At 41.8% G+C, this 21324-nt stretch overlaps 3 protein-coding genes across 4 annotated transcripts; all 3 read right to left on the bottom strand.

Moving 5' to 3' along the window:
• Positions 1-303: 303 nt before the first annotated feature.
• On the bottom strand, positions 304-4536 carry zgc:165604 (uncharacterized protein LOC792578 homolog). The gene is made up of 7 exons (XM_061085230.1): positions 4473-4536; positions 3483-3637; positions 3003-3069; positions 2778-2909; positions 1977-2132; positions 584-706; positions 304-503 (listed from the first exon to the last, which is right to left on the bottom strand). Exons 1-7 carry the CDS (start codon positions 4534-4536, stop codon positions 304-306), a joined length of 897 nt encoding a protein of 298 aa, XP_060941213.1.
• A 955-nt stretch (positions 4537-5491) lies between these two features.
• On the bottom strand, positions 5492-12522 carry ift57 (intraflagellar transport 57 homolog (Chlamydomonas)). 2 transcript variants are annotated; one of them, XM_061085783.1, is made up of 12 exons: positions 12465-12522; positions 10593-10771; positions 9458-9632; positions 8994-9112; positions 8431-8518; positions 7977-8048; positions 7730-7852; positions 7075-7146; positions 6855-6986; positions 6670-6732; positions 5972-6038; positions 5492-5877 (listed from the first exon to the last, which is right to left on the bottom strand). In XM_061085783.1, exons 2-12 carry the CDS (start codon positions 10745-10747, stop codon positions 5696-5698), a joined length of 1248 nt encoding a protein of 415 aa, XP_060941766.1. In that variant the 5' UTR covers positions 10748-10771; positions 12465-12522; the 3' UTR covers positions 5492-5695. The 2 variants fall into 2 exon arrangements, with proteins under 2 accessions (XP_060941766.1, XP_060941765.1); XM_061085782.1 differs by lacking the exon at positions 12465-12522 and having other exon boundaries at positions 10593-11060.
• Positions 12523-12948: 426 nt separating this feature from the next.
• Positions 12949-20652, bottom strand: dlat (dihydrolipoamide S-acetyltransferase (E2 component of pyruvate dehydrogenase complex)). Its single transcript, XM_061085658.1, has 14 exons — positions 20232-20652; positions 18484-18585; positions 18265-18389; positions 17998-18154; positions 17446-17572; positions 16848-17029; positions 16591-16726; positions 16397-16464; positions 15826-15939; positions 15498-15605; positions 15302-15420; positions 14823-14985; positions 14568-14704; positions 12949-14480 (listed from the first exon to the last, which is right to left on the bottom strand). Exons 1-14 carry the CDS (start codon positions 20484-20486, stop codon positions 14351-14353), a joined length of 1923 nt encoding a protein of 640 aa, XP_060941641.1. The 5' UTR covers positions 20487-20652; the 3' UTR covers positions 12949-14350.
• Positions 20653-21324: the final 672 nt, after the last annotated feature.

Genomic DNA, 21324 nt, shown 5'->3' with positions numbered 1-21324 from the left:
ATGACCGTTGGTGCCTCATGGCAGATTTATCATTTCAGTTTGGAGCGTTATGGAATTTAAAGTTAATGACAAGGTTTTGGGGTTTGATTTAAGGTGTAAGAACCAACAGCTAAAAGGAAAAGAAATACCACACCTTTCAGAACCAGGGCATTTATTTCAGAAACGGTGATGCTGTACAGAAATGCTTATCAGGCTGTAAAAACCCATGATCAACATGAAACAAAGAGTCCTGGCAGTCGTTTCCTTGATACCTGTGTTGGAACTTTTTCTCTTTGCTTTGAAAGTCCTGTTGATGATGAGAAATCAAACAAACGAGCGCTTCATGAGTGACGGCGTGTATCGTATCTCGTTGTACTCCTCGTCCTCTTCTTTGCCCTCCCTCCACCTCCCATCCTGCCCTGTGCGGTGGAGCCACATCACGAGCAGCAGCAGCGCCAGCAGCACCAGGGTCATGGACAAGGTCAGCAGCACGCCCTGCAGGATGCCAGACGATCTCTCCGGGGCTGCAGGAGGAAGACAACCAGGAATGAAGAAATGAAACCGTCGGGTTGGCTGCAGTGAGAGGGACGACGAGTGAACTCACGGGTGTAGATGGACAGATTGACATAGCAGTTCTCTGTTCCCAGGACGTTGGTGGCAGAGCAGCGGTACAGGCCAGACGTCTGAGAGGACACGTTTATGATTTGGACGTAGCCTGACAGATCCCCTGAGAGAGAGAGAGTCACATTAATGACACTGAACGGATCAGGTTTGATATCTATAATGGGAAATGAAAAATCCTGCTTTTATTCGTTTTTTCACAAACACATGGGACTAAAGATCTGACTTTAATCTTGTTTTAAACACATCCCCTCTGAATTTTCCAACTAAAATGTTAAACTCAAGGCCGGCGCATGCTTCTGCGTTTTCACATTTTTGACCCATGTGTGTAAACTTGATGTAGTAATACAAACACTGTTTTAGTTCAAAAATTAAGGAAAATAATTATTTGTGGTAATCAAAAACAAGATATTTTAATGAATATTTTGTTATTGTTGGAGCTATTTATTTAGTTGTAGTACTTAGTGCTGTTTAGTTTATTATTTTGTTTAGTGAGTATTTAGTTTTTGGTTATTCTCAGTCAATTTGCTTGATTTCATTATGATTAGATTTCTATTAGTATTCTAGTTTATTATTTGTTTACTTTAGGTGTTTCTTGTTTATTATTTGTGTTTTGTTTCATTTGGGCACGGTAGGGGGGCACCTGAAGTTATATAGGTAGGCTGTCGGTAAGGGACCAGCATGCACCTGGGTGGGCAAAATGGTTTTTAACGGAGCGGGAGAGGCACAGGAATTTTCTTTGTTCTTTGTTTGCTCGCTGTGTGGTTAAATAAACCACGCTTTTTGTTGAAACTGGACATCTGTTTGGACATTATGTTTTTCCCATCCGCGTACACCACAACCCATGGTGCAACAGTGGCCCTTTGATTAGTATAATTTGAAGTTTGATTTGATACTTTTATCTGTTTGACAATCGGCTGCTACAGTTATATTAAATGATTAAATAAATACATTTTAAAAGATATAGCAAAGAAGCACTGCCATGCATGAAATAACATGTGAAATGAATACGGGACATTTTTGACCCATGTTGTGCCTTAGAAGGGTAGTGAAACAAAAATGATTTTTATTAAAAAAGTAAAAAAAGGACAAATGAAAATAAGAATTTGTGATGATCAAAAACAAGTTAATTGAGGAATTCCTGGAATTCTGAATGATGAAATAAAGTTATTGCAAAGATATTTACAATTAAAACTCCATTGGGTCACTTTTGACCAATGTTCTGTTTCAAAGGGTTAAATATACTCAATTTCAAAATATACTCCTTCAATTATTCTGTAGCTCCATGTTTCAATGTCTTTTGTGGGATGACAACTTCTTATCAACACTCACTCTACTTATTCTAGTTCCTGTGTGCATGTGTGTGTGGCACAGACCCTCCATGTTGATGGGCAGTGAGATTTCCTCCGGGTTCAGTTTATCCCAGTGGATCTCAGGAGTGGGGACGCCCTCTGTCACGGAGCAGGTCAGCGTGACGCTTCCTCCCAGGTCGATGTCTCCGTCCCACTGGCACATGGGCAGAGAAGGAGGCTCTGCAGAGGTAAAATAGCAAGTGAATTTTTTTCCTGAAAGGATGAAATGCACTGGTGCTCTCACAGACTTTAGCTTCTTCTTTTTAGATTTAAGTTTTTTTCAGGAATAATTCTTGGTAATGTTCCACAGTCAGATATTAGACCTGAAATTACATATTTGTTGAGCTCATTGTTTCTCTGTTACAAAAATAGTTGTATTTCTTGACAGAGAGACAACAATAAGTTTTAAAATGACCATGATGATTATTTACTAATTTTGGATTTGATTTTTGAACAATTATATGTAAAAGAACTGTATGGAGGGAGGGAAGGACAGACCAAGAGACATATGGAGGGACGAACAGACGGATCCACATACTCCATAATATCAAGCTGTTGATGTTACAGTTAGTTTCAGTTATTTCTCTGGGACTGCAACATTTCATTGTTAAATTAACAGAACAATATTTACAAATGGAGGTTTGGTAAATATCTGAACAACATTTCATGGCGATAAATCTGACAGTTCATTAACTATTTCAATGTTGCTGCTATGGCTAAATGAAGTCCTTGATTATATCAACCAGTTTGGATGCTCCAGAGAAATGAGTATCAAACTCAAATACTACATGGATACTGTACACTCCTTTAGTCTCGGTACCTTACCCAGAACATTGAGCACCAGCTCTCCTATACCAGCAGCTGCTGCCTCGGGGGGGTTATTGACCATGCAGCGGTAAACACCAGCGTCTGATACTCGTGTGTCGTTCAGGACAATATCTGCACTCCAGGGGATTCCTGCGGCACGGGAGGAGAAATGTACATACAAATCACAAGCTGTCATGTGTTTTTAAATTAGAAAACATTAACAACTCGGAAAGGAGATAATACCTGTAAAACCCACCCTGCCAGTGAGGGCGGGGTCTTCAATCACCTGACCATGGTCGTACACAATCACCTGGAAGAAAGTCAGTAGAAAATAGCATTTCCTTTACTGTGGGTTTAAGGAGAGTGTTTTCCTTAGAATCTTCAGAGTTTTTCTCTGGATAGTTGTATTTATAGCCACCGAATAACTGCAGTGAAGTCCAAGTTGGAGAAATGATTTTAGAAATACAGAGAGGAACGAACAACAGCAAGTCTCAGCAAAACTTTCACTTTTCAGGACACAGTATTTCACCACCTCTTACTGTGGGGATAATGAAATACCTGCTGTCTACCTGAAATATCTGTCAGTCTGTGAGGCTGCAGCTTTTGTCCTGCGTGACAGAAGCGTGTGTGTGTGTGTGTGTGTGTGTGTGTGTGTGTGTGTGTGTGTGTGTGTGTGTGTGTGTGTGTGTGTGTGTGTGTGTGTGTGTGTGTTGGCCTTCTGACCTGTATTGGTGTTTCTGGGCTGGAGACGGGGGCCAGGGTCCAGATGATGTTGAGTCTGGAGAGGGGGCTGGAGGTGAAGAAGGAGCAGGGCAGGACGACAAAATCTCCCCGAACCACCTCCACACTCTCCTCCCTCATGGTCACCCTGAGTGCAGCTGTTACGATGAAAAAATAAAGGAGCTTCAATCAGGAATTTTCTCTGCAACTCCCTCATGTTTACTGTCTAAATATTCACTTCCCCCAGTGTCAAAGCTGACGTGCAGACTGCACCGCCTCCCCCTCCTTCATTACTAATGATGCTGTCCCCGTCCTCGCCGTCATCCCCAGGCCTTTTGTGTGTGTGTGTGGGGGGGGGGGGGGGGAACTCAGCGTGCATATTAGTTGTTAATTACACTTGACAGCTCTGAGGTTGAGCCAAACCGATCACAGACTGGAAGTGGAACAACAGCTTATTTCACTGGGATGCGTTCGTGAAACTATTCTGTTGATTCACTGCATCGTTACCTTGTCACCGGTTTCTAAACTTTCAGTGCATCAGAAAAGTTTACTTGTGTATAATGTTAAAAAAAAAGGGTTTGATTGATCAAGCAATTGAGAAGTAAGTTCAGTAAACACAAATCAAATCTCTTCAACTCAAAAGTTTAATGAAGCTCTTCATTCTTACAAATTGAAATGAAACTATTTTTTCATTTGTAGTTAAAAAAAACTGAATATAAGTGAAGGTTTGTACATTTTACACCACTGTTAGTCTCTGTTTTCATAGAAATCTGCAGCCTCACAGTCAAACCTGTGTCTGATCGTTTGGAGCCGACACTGAGGGCTTGAGATTCAACTCGCAATCCACACATGTAAAGGATCTGTGAACCCCGCTTTCACAAGAGCACTAAAATACACAAAAACAAAAACTACAATCCATGTGAGAAAGTTAGGAAAATTCTCTCAGATCCCTCAAAACTCTGCGTGCAGAATTAATTAGACGGACCCACTCACCAGTCTCCAGAGCAGTGAAGCTCGCACACAGGGTCCACAGCATCCATCCTCCACAAGAACCCATCGCTGAGAGGAAGCACAGCGGCAGCCCTAGCTCCCCTCGGCCGCGGCCAAAAAAAACTAGGCATGCGTGAGTAATGTATTGAGCGACGCAACCAGCCCCACCCTCCTTTATTTTCACTGTCCCTTCATTATCTCTGTCTCATTGTCTGTTTGAATCACATGGTTGTGGAACTCTAATTGTCAGATGAGCGACTGCAGGAGGATTTTATGTGTGAAGGAGTCAGATTGTGGCCTAATTAGTCAGCTTGACGTAAATAACTGCCTCTGTTGCAGCTCTGTTGAAAACATCCCCTATAAGACGTTAATGTGATGTAGAGCAGCTTTATAGCTTTTGTTGCCATGGACACAGACATCCTTTCTGCAGGTTTGCCCTCCAAACAGCCACTGCACCGAATGAATGCAGATTCCTTCCTGCGTCTGACTGCTGATCCCATCTCTCATCCTGCAAAGATATGGACAAAATGAAACCTAAAAGTTCATATCCACAGTTGTGTAAATAAAGCGAGCAAGGGAAAGATCTTCAAAATATCTTTGATGCCGCCATCTTGTGCTTTTGATTTCATTTGGAGCCTGATTCTGCACAGTGGACTGGACTCAACCCTGAGTCCTTTTCAGCTGCCAATCACGATGTCTCTTCCCGTTTTTATAGCTTCAAATAAAATTATAAAAAAATGTATTAATCGGGCACACAAACATTTTAACATTCACCAGTGTGATAAGAACGATCTTAAATGACAGAAAACCACTTTAGAAAAGGAATGTACTAAATGTGGACTTCTAATTTTGGTCCAGGTCCCATCTGCTAACATGGAGGCGGCTGATTTGGTTCATGACCATCACTGCAGCCTGCCACAGTTTCTTGCTTGTGAGAGTGTAATGTTGCTATTGAATCCATCTTTCCTTTTTATGTAACTTCTGGTGTCATATTAATTTAAAGAAAACCAGACATGCAACAATTGTAGCAGTTTTTTTAATCGATTTATTAATCAAATTTAACAAATAATTCATCAATCGAGTTATTTTTTAAGCATACATATAAAAGATTTTCATGATTCCAGCATTTCAGTGGAAGAACCTGCTGTTTTTCTTGGTCAGTACAGGAAAACTATGAACATAGGATTAGAAACACAGGATTTAAAGTGAGTTCCTGGTGCCTACGACTACGTGAAGGGCCCGGCAGCGGGCTCGGGGATGTTGGTGGCGTGCATATCGCGCGTCATGTTGGACTTCTCTTTGAGTTTGGCCTGCAGCAGCGTGTGCTGGACGACGCCGATCCTCACATCCATTTGAACGATCTCCTGCTTCAGCTTTGTCAAACTCTGCTTGATCTTCACCACTGGAGCTGTGTGACAGAAACAGAGGAAGGGAACGTGAGAACAGAGTCATTATGCACGAGCGCACGTACGTGATGTGCCAGTTCAGGTCCTGAGTCTTACCCCCATCCGACATGCTGCTGCCTTTCTCCTCCATCTCCTGCTTCACCTTCTCCAGCTCCTCGCTGATCTGAAACAAAGGCACAAAAAACAGAACGAGGTCACAGTCGGTCTGCGTCGTCTGCAGGTGACAGCTCGGTGCATCATTTCCAGAAACTTGTCTGTAGCAAGTCGTCGTTTTAAACGAATCCCAGACGACACAAACTCCTACTCCTACTGCATTTTACTCTCAGTTTGTTATTTAGCTGTTTTTCTTTCAACCTATTCCAACTCTTTATTATTCCTCTACATGTGTTATTATTCAAAGTTGTTTTAATTTACTGATGCTGTTATTCTCGTGATTTTTGTTCTTCGTGTTCACTGTTCACCAAAACTTTGAAGCACTCCAGTGTCTAATAATAGACGAGCAGGAAAGAACTCAGTAGTGTAGTGACATTTTTCTGCCACACGACGGAGCCTATCGATCTGACCAGGAATCTGTCTTGTTGGAGACGTGTGATGAACATGTGAGGCAACAATACAAGAACGAGGACCTAAGAAGACAGACAGGTGCAGTGGAAAGTTTAGCTCCAGACAGACGACTGATCGGAGGGAAACACAAAGACACACACAGACACTAACTGTGAAGAGGTTCCTGCTCGCGGGATAGATCTGGTCACGTGACTGGAATTAAAATGCTGCCTCGTGATGTGTTCACTGACCTCAGCCAGGACTCTGGTTCGTTCTGTCACCCCTCCGCTGGCCTGCTGGTATTGCTCCTTGGCCTGGAGGAGAGAAGAAGGTCATAATAATACAAAATAAAAATAACAACCTTCTTCAACATGCTTGTGTGTCTGAGTGGAGTGGCGTCCCATTCAGATACAGGTGTACAGTGTCTGGTGTTTACCTCGCTGAGTTTGGCCTGAGCGCTGCGGTACTCCTGAATCAGATTTTCGAGCTGGTTGTTGATGTACTTTTCTCTGCTGCTCACTTTCTCCAGAGTCTTACCAATATCCTCCTGCAGTTTGTCCAGGTAGCTCTGCAGACGAGGACACAAAACTGGATGAAACCTCCAGTAATTTTTAAAGGAGACATATTCTGCTCATACTCTTGGTCAGTGAACACACCTTGGCCTCTTTGAGCGAAGACTTGATTCCGTCTCTGTGTTGATGCATCTGGTCCACATGGATCCTCCAGTCCTGCCGACCAACACACGCACCAGAATCCAGTTCAAATACAACCAAAAGAAGAACCAAGCTGGGAATGTGCTGAGAAACTACAGCCACACTTCAGTTTGTCATTGATGGTTTTATATCTACATAGAAAGGCTTTTCCATTAAACAAACTACTTGTTATAAACTAAGATATGCTTCATAATATGTATTTCTACAATGTGTAAATATTCTTGCATTATTTCATCTTAACTCAATCCTCTTTTGTAATTTGTTTTCATGAGTTTTGTTATTATTTTCTATTTAGTGACTCATCTTTTGTTACTGATACAACCAACACAATTTCTAATTTGAGTTAAAACAAACAAACAAAGACTGTAGCTCTTCAGCAGCTCATCCACTGAAAAAATGTTAGATATATGTCAATTATTCTTTTATTTTATTTAAACTACTAAATTCGAGTGACTGTTACTTTCTGCAAAGGCTTTACAATAAAAGCCTCTACTCAACGGAATGCTTTTATTGTGAAACACTGAAAATAATTCCTCTCTCCATTATTTAATCTCCAGAGAAAAGGTGGAGATGAGGCGGAGCTTAGGTGAGTTGGTACCTTGTTGTCGGTCCTGACTGTGACTTTGAGCTGAGGCAGGACTCTCTCCACCTCTAGGTTCCACTCCGCTGCATCAACCGTCGACTCCAGAATCTCGTCCGGTTTCGAGGACAGTTCCGCATCCTGTCGGGGAACCAACAGCAGAACAGAGTTTGAAAAAACACTTTAAGGTTTCAACTGAAAATGAAGGCATCACAAAAATGTGCACCGGTCAGAATCTAAATTGTCACATTTGCAGGGAACTCACGGTGTGAGTCGTCCGTAACTTCAGAGCCTCCAGATCCATCATGTTCTCCTGATCATCATCATCAGGCTCCTCCTGCAATGTTAATAAAGTTCACTCAGCATGTTCTGACCAAACACACAACAAATCAAACATCGAATCAACGAAAGCATTTTTATATCATAACTTTTTTTACTTTGGCCTCAGTGTGACACAGATCTTTTTGAACGAATCATTTCTGGAGAACATCAAATGTTCTTTTTTAACTGTCATCACTTCACAGAATCCGATGAATCACAGGTTAAGTTGTAAAAGCACTGTCATGAAAACAAAGCTTGTAGCCAACACTGAACTCTGAGTAGGTTTAAAAGAGATAAATAAACATTTTGACCTAAAATGGTAAAAAGCATAAAAAACAGCCGATCAGCACTTGGCATGAGGAATAAAGAGACAGGTTAAGTAAAGTCGGGACACCTACGAGCGTCTCCTCCACTTTGCTGAGTGTGAGCTCGGCATCATCCTCCATCACAGACTCTTCTTCTGTGGTTTCTGTCGGGTAGGTTGGTCTGAAAGAAACAAAGTCAGGAGTTCAAAAGTTACCAGGTCTCCCTTTATGTACTGTTCAGTCTGATTTAATAAAAATCAGATCAGTAAGTGTTTTAACATAGTATTTTACAGAACAAGAGTTTTACCCACTTACAACACGGATAAAAACATGGAGGAGTGTAAAAAAAGAACAAAGGGATAAATGACTCCCAGAGTTAGTACAAAATATTTAACAGTTGAGTGTGTAAGATTTAGGTGAAAGGAATCTTTTGGCAGCAAAATAAACCTTTTTCCAAGTTCTGGTGATTGATTTAAAAGAGGGAACAGGGATTTGCAAATCAAGGACAGCAAAATGTTGAACACACTGAAGACGAGAGGCGGCTTTTGGCCAAAATGTGGAACACCAATCAAGACGTGATGGAATAAAAGTATATGATTTTTTCAAGGTCGGCTTGATTCACAGAGATAAGATTAGAGGAGGAAGGTCACGAGTACTTTTTGAAGGAGAATCCCTTCCTCCTCAGAGCCTCCTCCGCCAGTCGGTCCAGCACAAAGCAGACGAACTCGCCAGAACCTGATTTCAGTTTGGAGGGAGGGAAATCCACCTTCACACCCTGATGAACACAGACGAGACAGATAAGTCTCACAGTAAGGGATCAATGTCAGGCTCAAAAGCACAGTGGAATATTAATCATTATTAATTGTTACATTTTTCATTCATATAGTATATATTCCTTTCTATCCCAATTCATCTCTCAAATTAAAGAGCCTTTTAAGAGCCCTGCTTTATCGTTGAGTGTCTGCAAATAAGACTTCTGTAACCTTTCTAAAACCAGTGACACTGAAATATGAGAAAGGTTCACAGGTGCAGAATGATAGCAACTGTATGCTTGTTATTATCAAAAGGTGGATTTTACATTAACATTTAAAAGCCCGACTTTAAATCCACCATCACTTACGAAAGCCCTGAGCTCTGCCAGGATGTTGGACACGGTGGCGTTGGGTTCGTCGTACTCCTGAGGCTCGGTGAACGGCCTCCCTGCCTCGTTGATGAGCCACGCTGCGATGATGGTGAACATGTAGAACTGCTCACCAGGGTTGGAATCCAGATACGGACTGGAGACAAAATAATGTCTGAGGGGAGAGAGATGAGATGAAAAGAAAGCAACAGCCAGGAAGATTCTCACAAGTATTTCTCTGACGCTGCTCAGCAGACACAGGAGGACGTCTCTGAGGGGCTAGATTCTCTCATCCGGTCACAATATACGGTATATATAGTTACATTTAAAGTTAAAATGTGACTTTAAATTGGTTAAAACGTACATTATGAATCTCCTGGAAGACAAACACAATCCTGACACATGCACTCAGGGGATATGATGCCACTGTGCCACTGAGTGTTGCCTTGAATAAAACAATAGATTTCTTCAGGTTCTAAAATGACTGGAGACATTTGGGGAAATGTAAATACACAACCCAACAACTATGGTTTAGGTTAAAATGCCCATCCACTGTAACCATGGCAACAGTGAAGAATAATGCACTGTATTAAAAGCCTTCTGCAAGTCATACAGACACAACCTCCTCTTTCTAGGTTTGGTACATACAATTCAAACAGGTGAATAAGACTGGAGGTGACATCAATCCTCCTTCATGACAGCAGCCATTTTGACAGGATAAAGAACATAAACAAAGGTGTCACATGACCCAATGAAGGCTCTGCTCCCTGTGCTTACTCACTAGTTTGTGTCCAAATGACTCATGTGTCTTAAATGTCCAACCTCTGATTTGATGTTCTTCATCATCAGTGGTCCAGAGTCCAGACCTTTTCAGATCACATGTTGACATTTACACGTTAACAACTAATTCTATGTGGACTGTAAACATGTGATTTCCTGTCCTGGTGTTAAATGAGAGCCGTGACGAAGTGTCAGTGTGACGAGGACATGATCATGGAAACTACTTCAACTCCTGCTCAGTTTGTGGTCAAACGAAAGGATACAGGTTTTAAAAGTTGACATCTGAAGAACCAGTTCACTTTACTCACACATCACATAGAAACCTGTGACCTGCTTCTCCCAGCTGCCTCCTTACCTGGTCAGATTCTTCATGTTGTGTTTGGCCAGAACTTCCTCCTCATAACTCAACACCTTCAGCTTCTCCAGTAAACACTCCATCACCACGAAGACCTGGTGAGCGGCTCCGGGGCCACGCTCGTCCTCCTCTCCCCGCCGGCCGTACTCCGCCATGTGGGCTCCTCTTCACCATCCACCCTGAAGAGACACCGGGGTCAGCTCAACTCTCATCCAGCTAGCTCGTTAGCCTCTGCTAGCTAGCCCCAGTTTGTTTGGCTTCCTTTTCGTTGTCAGGCAACAGGGAGCTAACGCTAGCTGGCTAACGCTAGCTCGCTGAGTAGCTTACGTGAGCAGCGAAATGACTCATATTTAAAACGTTGATACAAACTCAGATGTCTTTATTGATCTGAGGGACAGAAACACGTCAACATGTCGGACAGTGATTCACTGCGGTCAAGCCAGCCGACACTCGCGTCTCTGTGGTCAAATCAGCCGACACTGAAATTCTACTGCGCGCATATACTGACATTTATGGTAAAGGCATCCAAAGCGTTTTTTCAAAATAAACTGTTGACATGGAGCATATACAACATACATAATTGAAAAGGAAATGGATTGGATTATATTCACAAGAAGTATATATCGTCTCACGTGTCATTTTTATGAATAGCATTTTGACTTTATCAATTTAGAGATTTTACAAAATAAAAGTCACACATTTTTAACTTCAAGTGGAATAGATAATTTCAGGATACTTCAAAGCAGGTCCGGCCCTGGCAATGTTGGCACCCTAGGCGAGATTTCAAATTGGCGCCCCCCAACATACACACGCAAACTGTCATGAATCCACAATAACTTTTGGACTACGTACTGAATATCAAACATTTTTACTGTATAGATTAAGAGATTTGAAATTTAAGAGAAAGTAAAGTTCAGAGTGAAACTGTGTTTTTACAGAACTTTGAAATATCCAGAAATTAACTGATTTGATTTTACACATGTTGGACTTTAAGTTGAAAAAAATCTCCAAATCTATACAGTAAAAATGTTTGATCTTAAATACATTGATAGTCAGAGAGGTCCTGAACACAGGCATATCAGTCTCTCTCTGAAATGTTTGAGCAAAGTGTTTTTACAGTACTGTACTTTGAAGTATCCAGAAATTACCTACTTGAAGCTAAAAATGTGTGTTTTTTATTTTGTAAAATCTCATGATTGATATTGTAAAAATTCTATGCATAAAAATGATACAGGAAAGACAATATATACTTCTTGTGAATTGAATCCAAGAAATTGTTTTTCATTTATGCATTTTGTATAGGCTGAAAACCGGACGTAGGCCCACATGTGTTCTTTCTCTTACTTTGAGGACTCCGTTGCCTTCCCCTTTCTGGGCGGTTTGGATGCGTTTACCATAAATGTCAGTATATGAGTGCAGTAGAATTTCTGTGTCGGCTGATTTGACCACAGAGATGCAAGTGTCGGTTGGATTGAACACAGTATGGATTCACATTGGAAGGTAAAGAAGCAAATCCTCTCTACAGAGATAAGCTCGACATCACCGTCAGCTCAACAAGGGACTTCTGTTAACACCTTCAGAATAAGAGGTTTCCTGTTCAACCGTGGAGGCTACCTGTATGAAGTTTTCAGATTCAAATGTGAAAATTTCCTTTGCATAAACAGTAGCTTTATTTAAAAAATAAATCTAGTTTGAAAATATTAATTTTCACGAAAACGCATAAAGTTTTTGTTTCGGCATTTGAAAATCCACCTTTCAACCAATTCCTTTTATCTGATTCATTAATCTAAATAAAAATTCCACAAGTACTTTCTTAATGGAAATGTCCAAAGCCTGAATACAAAAAAAGACTGAAGTAGATACACCGCCTACTTTGAATCAGTTGAATTACATGCTGTCTGGTTTCTTACAGCTGAAGTCATCTGGTGATAAAGTTATCATTTAGTGGTTGGATGGATTTGTCTGCCTGCCAAACTCTAATCTGATGATCCAAGAGTTGAGTGCAGGCCAGCAGTCACAGCCAAATGTCCCATGCTGCTCCAGTCAGGCCACCAGTCAAAACATTTGTCAGATTGAATGCCGTCTCATATCACAACATGAGTAAACACACACAAATAATCTTGGATGATTTTGGTTTCTTGATTAGTTAAGAAACTAACCTAGAGAATGTTAAGAAGCTGAACTAGAAAAAGTTATGTTGGTTGTTGAAGTTTACAGTATTGTAATGGTTCATGGTGTTATTCACCGAATCAAAGTAAGCTCAAATAAACAAATACACACACACAGGATGAAGGTTCAAGTCATGTTGAACCAAAACCTGGTTCATAAACAAAATGTAGCACGTGCTCTTTTCAAGTTCTTGAATTTGACCTTTTATTGTGTTGCCTCAATGACGTCCGTATCCTCCTGTTACTGATACAATCTGGTTTCCTTCTCCACCTGAACTTATATTTCTCTTTCCCTTATTTATTTAAACACAGGTTACCATGTTGATTTTATAAATTACTAATGTGGGGGAAAAGGTAAAGACAAAAATCACTGATATTTGATATTTGCAGATCAAATCCAAAACTGTGGAAAAAAAGATGCACAAGGAGGCCGACTATACCTTTTTGGTTTGCAGCACGTATAATACAAGTCAGTCAGTACTTTCTTGGACTTTTAGATTCCACTTTCTTTTTTTATTCCCATAAACCTTTAACATTTTTGTGATCACATTATAATATTAACATTATAATTACTGTTTCTATCCAGGTCTGCTTTAATCAGGGCTCTTATAATAATTATTGTTTTAAAAACTGAAGAGCCTCTGGCACACGGTTGACTGCTCCCACTTTATTCAAAGAACAAATAATATCCAGCACCAGCTTTGTGCGTTTAAGCTGTAAAATACACAATATTGTGTTTTACTCTGAGATGAGGAAATAAAACATCCCCACTGAAGAGAGAGAATGGGCAAAACTGTTGAGTTTCTCTTTTTAGATGGTTTGTTTTCGTTCAGGTCTGTACAGATATTAACTACATGATAAGGCCTCATCAGAAGCTCACTACCATATACATATATATATACAGAACTGTTTTCTTCCCACAGTGAAGGATATACACACACTGTAGCATCAACTCACAAAAAGCCTACTTAAACATTTCATGTGTGTGTGAGTGTGACTACTGAACAGGGACAGGTTTGTGTGTGTGTGTGTGTGCGCGCGCACATCTGGACTCTAACAAACTTATATTTAGTTATGTTTTCTGGCTTCCAGACAAAAAACATAATTTACTCAAATAACTGGAGTCCAGAGATTACTGCACCTCCTGTCCGCTTTATCGCATCCACACAAAATCAAAGATAAATGTGTAGAAACACACACACACACACACACAAGATTTGGGAAAAATGTGGTCGCTGGTTGTTCATGTAACACTTCCCTTTAAAAAATATTACAGGTGTTTTAGTGACATGTGGTCAGTCTCTATATTCGAGGATATATTAAACCTAATTCTGGTCTCTCATGAGATGCGGCCTCAATAAATAGAATGAGTGAGACAGCGAGAGGAGAGAAGGACAGAGAGGAGAGACAGACAGCGAGACAGACAGGTAAGTGGAGTGAGCTCTGCCTCTTCCTCTTCAGGGTAACTGGGAGTGACCTGGTGGCAGGCTGGCCAATCACAGGAGGATCGCAGGAGGTTCAGACAAATCGAATCACTTCGGCGAGAGGCCTCAGCCTGCGGCTGTAGTTTTGAATGACAGAACAGTCCGATCACAACAGCATGGTGACAGGTCTCTCCAGGAACTTGCGGAACTCTGCGAGCCACTGTGCGCCGACTGCGCCGTCCACCACCCGGTGGTCACAGCTCAGTGTCACTGACATCATGCTGGCTACGTCGAACCTGCGAAACCCAAACAAAAAGCGTCAGATTAGAGTTCTTAAATGCAGTAAGTCCAGTTTGTTGTAGCACAGTTGTCAAGACACTGACCCTTTCTCGTTATCAGCAGGCATCAATCGTTTCTCTGAGCCTCCCACAGCGAGGATACAGGCCTGAGGAGGGTTGATTATCGCTGAGAAGTTCTTTACGCCGAACATCCCCAAGTTAGAGATTGTGAACGTGCCTCCCTGGTGTGAAAAACAAGAGGAACATTTCAGTTTGCTGGTATACACCTGGTAGATGAACACAATAACAATGACACATTAAAACCCCCTGAAACACTACATACACCCTCTTGTGCTGTACCTGGAACTCGTGTGGCTGCAGTTTGCCTTCTCTGGCTTTGGCAGCAAGGGCAGAAACATCGGAGCAGATGGAGGCCAGTCCTTTGGTGTGGGCATTAAACACGATGGGTGTGATCAGACCATTGGCTGTGCTCACTGCTACACTCACGTCCACCACATGGTTCCTGGGGAAAATAAAATAAACCGGTATAAGTTGTGCAATAAGTTGACAAGTTTGGTCAATCTGACTTTACAGCTTAACAGAGTGGAGTTGAAAAATGTATTCAGAATGCCACCTAGTGGTATAATAGTGCAGCTACACTTATGGGGACCAATATCTAATATCCTTCTTCAAATGACTCTATCATGAATATGTGAAGATTGTGAAGATTTCACAAGAAAAGTTGATCTACAAACCTGGAGAACAGAAATTTCCTGTTTACTGGAGCCAAACAACATGTAGCCTTGTTAAGATATGATTGTTTATATAAATGTACTTACTGGCGAATGACTGTGTCCATCCAGGAGGAGTTACACTCGGGAACCTTGAGGCAGGCCAGAGCGCTGGCTTTGATGATGAAGTCATTCACACTAAGTTTGATATTCTGGGCGTGTACTTCCTGCACAGACAGAGGAAAAAATTAATAAATTGTTCAGGAAAAGAAAACTTACCTAGTATATTATAGTATAAACTCACAACATTGAGCTCTTTCCGAAGCTCGATCACTTGGTCCATGTTGACGTCTACAGACAGATAATAGTGTGGGATGGTTTGCTTGGACTGCATCAACCTCTGAGCAATGACCTGCAGGACAGACAAATATATGAACTTCAGCTTTGACCCGAAACTTATTGTAGAGAGAGATGAGGAGTGTTACTTCAGTTCATGGCTTTTTTCCAAAAATATGGAAGAACAGTTCAGAGATAACGAGTGACGCTGTAGAAACTCTCCACACTCAGGACGCTTGACTGCTGTCAGAGGAGATTGGGCAGGAGAGGAAGCTATGACATGTGTTGGCTCTTACCTTTCGGATGTTGCTGATGGGGACGTCTGTGTAGGTTCCAGCCGGGGAAATAGGAGCAGCAGCCGGTGCAGGAGCAGGAGCGGCAGCGGCTGGACTAGGAGCAACAGCTGCAACCTACAAACAGAAATTACTCAATTTGCATCGAAACGCCTCAAAACAAATCAAAGAGTGCACACAGAGGTTCTGAGACCGTAATGATGTATTTCAGGAGTGTGAAGGATTTAAAGATCAAAACCTTTTAACTTTGTGTGACACGTTTCAAGTCATTAAAAAAAAGAAATTAAGTGTTTAAAAGTTGTGACAATAGTTTTCACTATTTCACACGATTCAAGGTTTTTAGATTTTATCCACTATTAAAAGAAATGTAATTGTAAAACAGAAGAGAAAACAGTGAAAAACTTTTAAAGCTTTTTAGATACCATAGTGAAAGAGAACATTTAACATTTTATGCTTTGAGAAATACAAATATTTTCAACACTATTGCATATTAACACAATCACTAGGTATGGACATATTCTTTCTTCCATAAGATTTAATAGAATAAATGAAACAAAGTAGGATCTTCACTTACAGGTGCAGGCTTTGGTGGAACAAAACTCTCAATGTCTTTCCTGGTGACACGTCCGTCAGGACCAGAACCTGAACGGAAAACACTTCAATGTAAGAAACCTATTCACAGTACACTATATTGACACTGCTTTTTTTTTAATTAACTCTGTATTTAGTATTTAACCAAACACAAATCTTTGTCATCTCGTCACTTACCTCCGACCTGTGCCAGGTCAATTCCTTTCTCAGAGGCCAGTTTCCTGGCGAGCGGGCTGGCGAACACACGCCCCTTCCTGGAGGCTGCTGGGGCAGCGACTGCAGGAGTGGCTGCTGCAGCTACTGGAGCTGCCGCCTACAAAATAAAACTAAATGCTCACAAATCAGGGAGTAACTGTACGAGCAATCTTAAAAATGAGTAGAGACCATATTTCCTAAAAGATCACTTATGAAAGTAGAAGCTTTTTGTTTCTCACGGGCGCTGGAGCTGGGGGGGGTGTGGAAACCTCTGCCCCTCCAGTTTCTACGTAATCCTTGAAGGCAGCGATGTCGCTTTCTTTCTCTACAATGATGCAGAGCGGCGTTCCCAGGGGGACGTCCCGAGTTCCCTCTTTCACCATTATTTTGGCCAAATATCCCTCCTCCTGCACCTCAAAGCCTGAACAGAGACACATGAGAAGAACCATGTTGAGCTCAAGCTGTAATGACTCAATTCGGTGTGGTCTAGGGGGTAGAGTGAGTGTTCTCCAACAAGAAGGTTGCCTGTTCAATCCCCACTCTTACCCATCTGCATGCTGAGGTGTCCTTGGCAAGATACTGAACCCCTAAATGGCCCCTCATAAATGTTGAGTGTACTAAAAATGTAAGTCGCTTTGGACAAAAGAGTCAGCTAAATGGCATGTAATGTAATCATGTAATGTAATTCAGGATAGATTTAATTTTCAGTTAAGTCTCAGGCGGGTGACACTACAATGGCACATGGCATCTTCAAATAAAAACAAGAATTTACTAAAAAGGGGTTAAACTCCGCAGAGCACAGAGGAAATATTTCAGGACTTATATGATTGAGTTTACCGATGGTCGCCTTGTCAGTCTCGATCTCAGCCAGCAGATCTCCTTCACTCAGCTTCTCTCCGACCTTCTTCTCCCAGCGCTGCACTGTTCCCATCGTCATGGTGGGAGAGAGGGCGGGGAGTGTGATCTGTAACACACGTCAGACACACAAACATTTATTCAAGGAAGATAGACATCATCACTGTAGCTTCCGGACTGGCCACTTCGTACAGGAAACTGGTTACACACACTTGTGGTTGGGGGATATCTCAGATCTTGAGAACTCAAAGATGTCTGAATCCTGATACTGTGATATTCCTGATTCGGGGACTATGGTTTGAGCAACTTCTGAGAAAGTAAAGCTATTAAATCAAATTACCGCCAAAAAATAATAATGACCGGATTTTGTTTTTACTCTCTGCAATGATAACTAAGTGGACATCTGCATGTGTGACGATACTCGTGCTCTCAGGTAGAAGTGGCAGAAGAAAACTGATAAACGATGATCCTGTTTCTACGATCCGAGTGAACAACCCTGATGATACTTCAGCTACACTATGGCTGTAAACTGACCTTCAGGTGTGTGGGATACGAGCTGCCGGGGGCTGCAGGAGGAGCAGCAGCAGCTGGAGGAGGGGGAGGAGGAGCAGAGGCAGCTGGGGAAGGAGCGGCACCGGCTGCTGTAAGTGAGTCCACCGTTACATCCTTAAAGGCTGGGATGAGATCAGGGCTGCAGGGGAAATACACACAAATTTACCCAAAACACAATCCCATCTAGACTAGAGAAGCAGAAAAGGTTTGACAAATTGTATTTGAAGTCGTCTTCTGACAGAAACTTACTCATCGACCGTGATGCAGATTACTGAACCAATAAGAACATCTCTGGTCCCCTCAGCAACCAGGATCTTTGCCAGATAGCACTCCTCCATTATCTCAAAGCCCACAGTGGCCTTGTCAGTCTCCACCTGCACAGATATTTAACATTACAACATTTTAAAGTGATTAGTTCTTAAAATAATAATCTGGTAACACACACACAAACATGTGGCTTCTCCTAACCTCAGCTATGAGTTCACCCTCGCTGATTTTGTCTCCCTCCTTCTTCTCCCAGCGAGCGATGGTTCCGGTCTGCATGGTGGGTGACAGAGCAGGAAGCTCCACCTGTGGAACAAGACCGATGAAGAGTTGAAGAATGAAGGAGACACGAGAAAAAAGTGCTATATTTAGACCGTAAAACCGCAGTCATTTGGCCTTTAGGGCAGAGCAAACACAACCGATCATCAGGTGTAGTATCTGCAGTTGCTACGTCATCATCACCTCATTTTCTTGCTCAATACAAACACACACAGCTGTACTACACAAGTCTGGGATGTTTGAGGGTCGCTTTCAAGGTTATGCAACATGTAGCAGACACACACAAGTGCTAGCAGTGGAGGGATGTGCGTCGACAAAGAGTGAATCTCAAACAGATCTACATCCGACCGGAGGAGGCCTGAGTTAAAAGAGGGTGCTTGCTGAATGCAACAGCTTTTACATCTGTGGAATGCTTTTGAATTCAGTAAACAATAAATAAAGGTGCTTTCTATATGTAAAAGGTGTTATTGCGCGTCAGCTCCTCCGTTTTTAAAAGATTTACATCAAATTCTATAGAATTGTAATAGGTTTGCTGTCACATTTATGCAAGTGAGTACAATTTGACTTGAGTATAACCTTATTTATACTTAAAGTTTGCAGTATAGACATGATAGACAGCATCATATATTTAATTTACAACAGTGGAAAATTACTTTCCATTTTATGCTTTATTTCCTCTCCACTGCATTTCAGAGGGAAATGTTGTACAATACTTCCTACTTCACTACAATTATTGTACAGCTTTATATTCTGCCATGTCATATTCTTTAAGATGAACTCAGAGGTCACCATCCTACAAATTGTTATTTGTGAATATGGGCTTTACAGATAAAAGTTGATTGCTTCCAAACATCAGACCTTTCAGGTGTCTGTGTTTTGATGATGACAATGATTTGTCCCTCTTAATATCTCACATGGTATATTTTCAATATCTCACCAAAACTTTAGGTTTAAAGAAAAAGTCCAAACACTAAAAACTGATTTAATTAGTTTTCTCTTCTTTCCTGCCCCTGTACATATAAGCTGTTTATAGATAAAAAGGAGCTCCAGCAGCTAAAACAGCAACAAGCTGCTCACACACTGATGCTCCAGTATTTATGATCTAATAATGTCATGTGTAATAAGATCTATCTAACCCAGTTCTTTCATTAGATTTAGTAAATAATACTTTATCTGTGTTTATGCAGGACTTTTCCATTTCCGCATTGTTTGTTATACTTTAGTAAAGGATCATAACATTTCCTCACTCACTGAGATGACGTCTAAGAAAGTATAAATATGAAATATGCCTGATTTAAATTCCTGGGACCCCCCCACTCATTTGGATACAGGAGCTGAGTCTCCATTTCCCAGAGGTCACTGGATCCAGTGGTTTGTACGACTGAACGCTTTAATTCACAGAATTGGGATTTCCCTTTAACTTTAGCTCAAAAGTTAAAAGTCTGACACCTGATGACACCAAGTTAAATCTGTGACTTCTGGCTGAGAAAAAAATCACTGACAGTCTAAAACCTCTGTCAACACCTTGACTCGATCCTGGTTCTAACGTTTAGAAGCAGAGGCACCAGCTGCTCTGCTCGCACCGGGGCTACCTCATGCTAGCTGGGGGAGGTCATGCTAGCTGGAACACCCGGTGCCGTGGTGACAGCCGGAGCCCGGGGAGGGGACGTTACCTTCTGGTGGGGCGGGAGGCAGTAGAACCTCTTGGCCTGGTAGGAGCCTGACAGCGGGGGACACCGCAGCACCGTCGCTCTGTGGCCGAGGCTGGAGCTCAGGGAGGCGGCCCGGTACGCTGCTCCGCGGTGGAGCCGCCGCAGACCTCCGGTTCCGGGCACGGAGCGGGAGCCGAGCGCAGCAGGCCCGGTGGGGAGGGCACGGGGACACGGCAGCCAGGAGGCCGGCCGGAGCCGCAGGACGAGACGGAGCATTGTGCAGCGGGTGGAACACTTGACAGAGCCGATGACCTGTGTGTTATCCTCACATCAGAGATAAGCTGGAAGCCGGAATCTCTGATCCTGAGGTGCTGATCCTTCTCCTCACTTTCTAATGACCTCCTCCTGTCCAAAACACTGCGCTTTACGGCACTGCTCCCTGTGCTGCCGGCTGTCGCACCGAGCTGTCGTAAACTGCTGTTATTCAACTGATTCACCAAATAACCGCCGTCCTGAATAAAGCTGAACGAATCAAAGGTAGTGCAATAAAAACACGTGATTATAAAAGGACCGTTTTTTTTAAACAATGAAAGTCAACAGGGGAAAGGTAATGTTTTATAGCAAATGTATTGCTGACCATACGATGGCAGTAAAACATTTCATACTACATTTCAATCTGTGCAGCAGCTCCTTCTACTAGATGCATATTAGGCTACCTTTGAAATAAATTTGAAATATATATAGTATAAAAAATAAATATATAAAAATACAGGGTTCACATGACCACATGATGTATAATAATCAATTATTTTAAAACAGGTAGCAGTCTAACAGAAGAAGCATGTAATGAGATTTATTTCTAAGATAGAAATAATATTACTTCAACCATTAATTAAGCAGTTCAAGTATTTTTTTAAAATTATACAAACAATTATTTGTTTTAGGAAGCTGTAAAAGTTGTTGCAGATTCCTTTTCAGTCGACGGACCAATGATTGTTCGAGGAACCACGAAAGCTCTAAACATAAACTGCTGTAAATCTGTTCCCACTTTTAAAACTCAGCAGGTATTTAAAAATACAGTTCAGCCTGAGTCTGTAATGACTGAGATTCTGGA

This window comes from Limanda limanda, chromosome 14 (assembly GCF_963576545.1).
Source record: "Limanda limanda chromosome 14, fLimLim1.1, whole genome shotgun sequence".
NCBI classification, from domain to species: domain Eukaryota; kingdom Metazoa; phylum Chordata; class Actinopteri; order Pleuronectiformes; family Pleuronectidae; genus Limanda; species Limanda limanda.
This window is presented reverse-complemented; position numbering and strand designations above follow the sequence as displayed.

Bases quoted from the DNA above. Each gene is read 5' to 3' on its own strand.
- dlat (XM_061085658.1), bottom strand. From the start codon at position 20,486: ATGCTCCGTCTCGTCCTGCGGCTCCGGCCGGCCTCCTGGCTGCCGTGT. The intron at 17,573-17,997 runs GTCAGTTTACAG...CGTGTGTTACAG, and splicing joins CGTATCCCACACACCTGAAG to ATCACACTCCCCGCCCTCTC. The intron at 14,705-14,822 runs GTACAGCACAAG...TTTTCACACCAG, and splicing joins TGCAGCCACACGAGTTCCAG to GGAGGCACGTTCACAATCTC.
- zgc:165604 (XM_061085230.1), bottom strand. From the start codon at position 4,536: ATGGGTTCTTGTGGAGGATGGATGCTGTGGACCCTGTGTGCGAGCTTC. The intron at 3,638-4,472 runs GTGAGTGGGTCC...TCATCGTAACAG, and splicing joins CTTCACTGCTCTGGAGACTG to CTGCACTCAGGGTGACCATG. The intron at 2,910-3,002 runs GTATTATCTCCT...CCCGTGCCGCAG, and splicing joins TGGCAGGGTGGGTTTTACAG to GAATCCCCTGGAGTGCAGAT.
- ift57 (XM_061085783.1), bottom strand. From the start codon at position 10,747: ATGGCGGAGTACGGCCGGCGGGGAGAGGAGGACGAGCGTGGCCCCGGA. The intron at 7,853-7,976 runs GTGAGTTCCCTG...GTTCCCCGACAG, and splicing joins AGTTACGGACGACTCACACC to GATGCGGAACTGTCCTCGAA. The intron at 6,733-6,854 runs GTAAACACCAGA...TCTCTCCTCCAG, and splicing joins CTCAGGCCAAACTCAGCGAG to GCCAAGGAGCAATACCAGCA.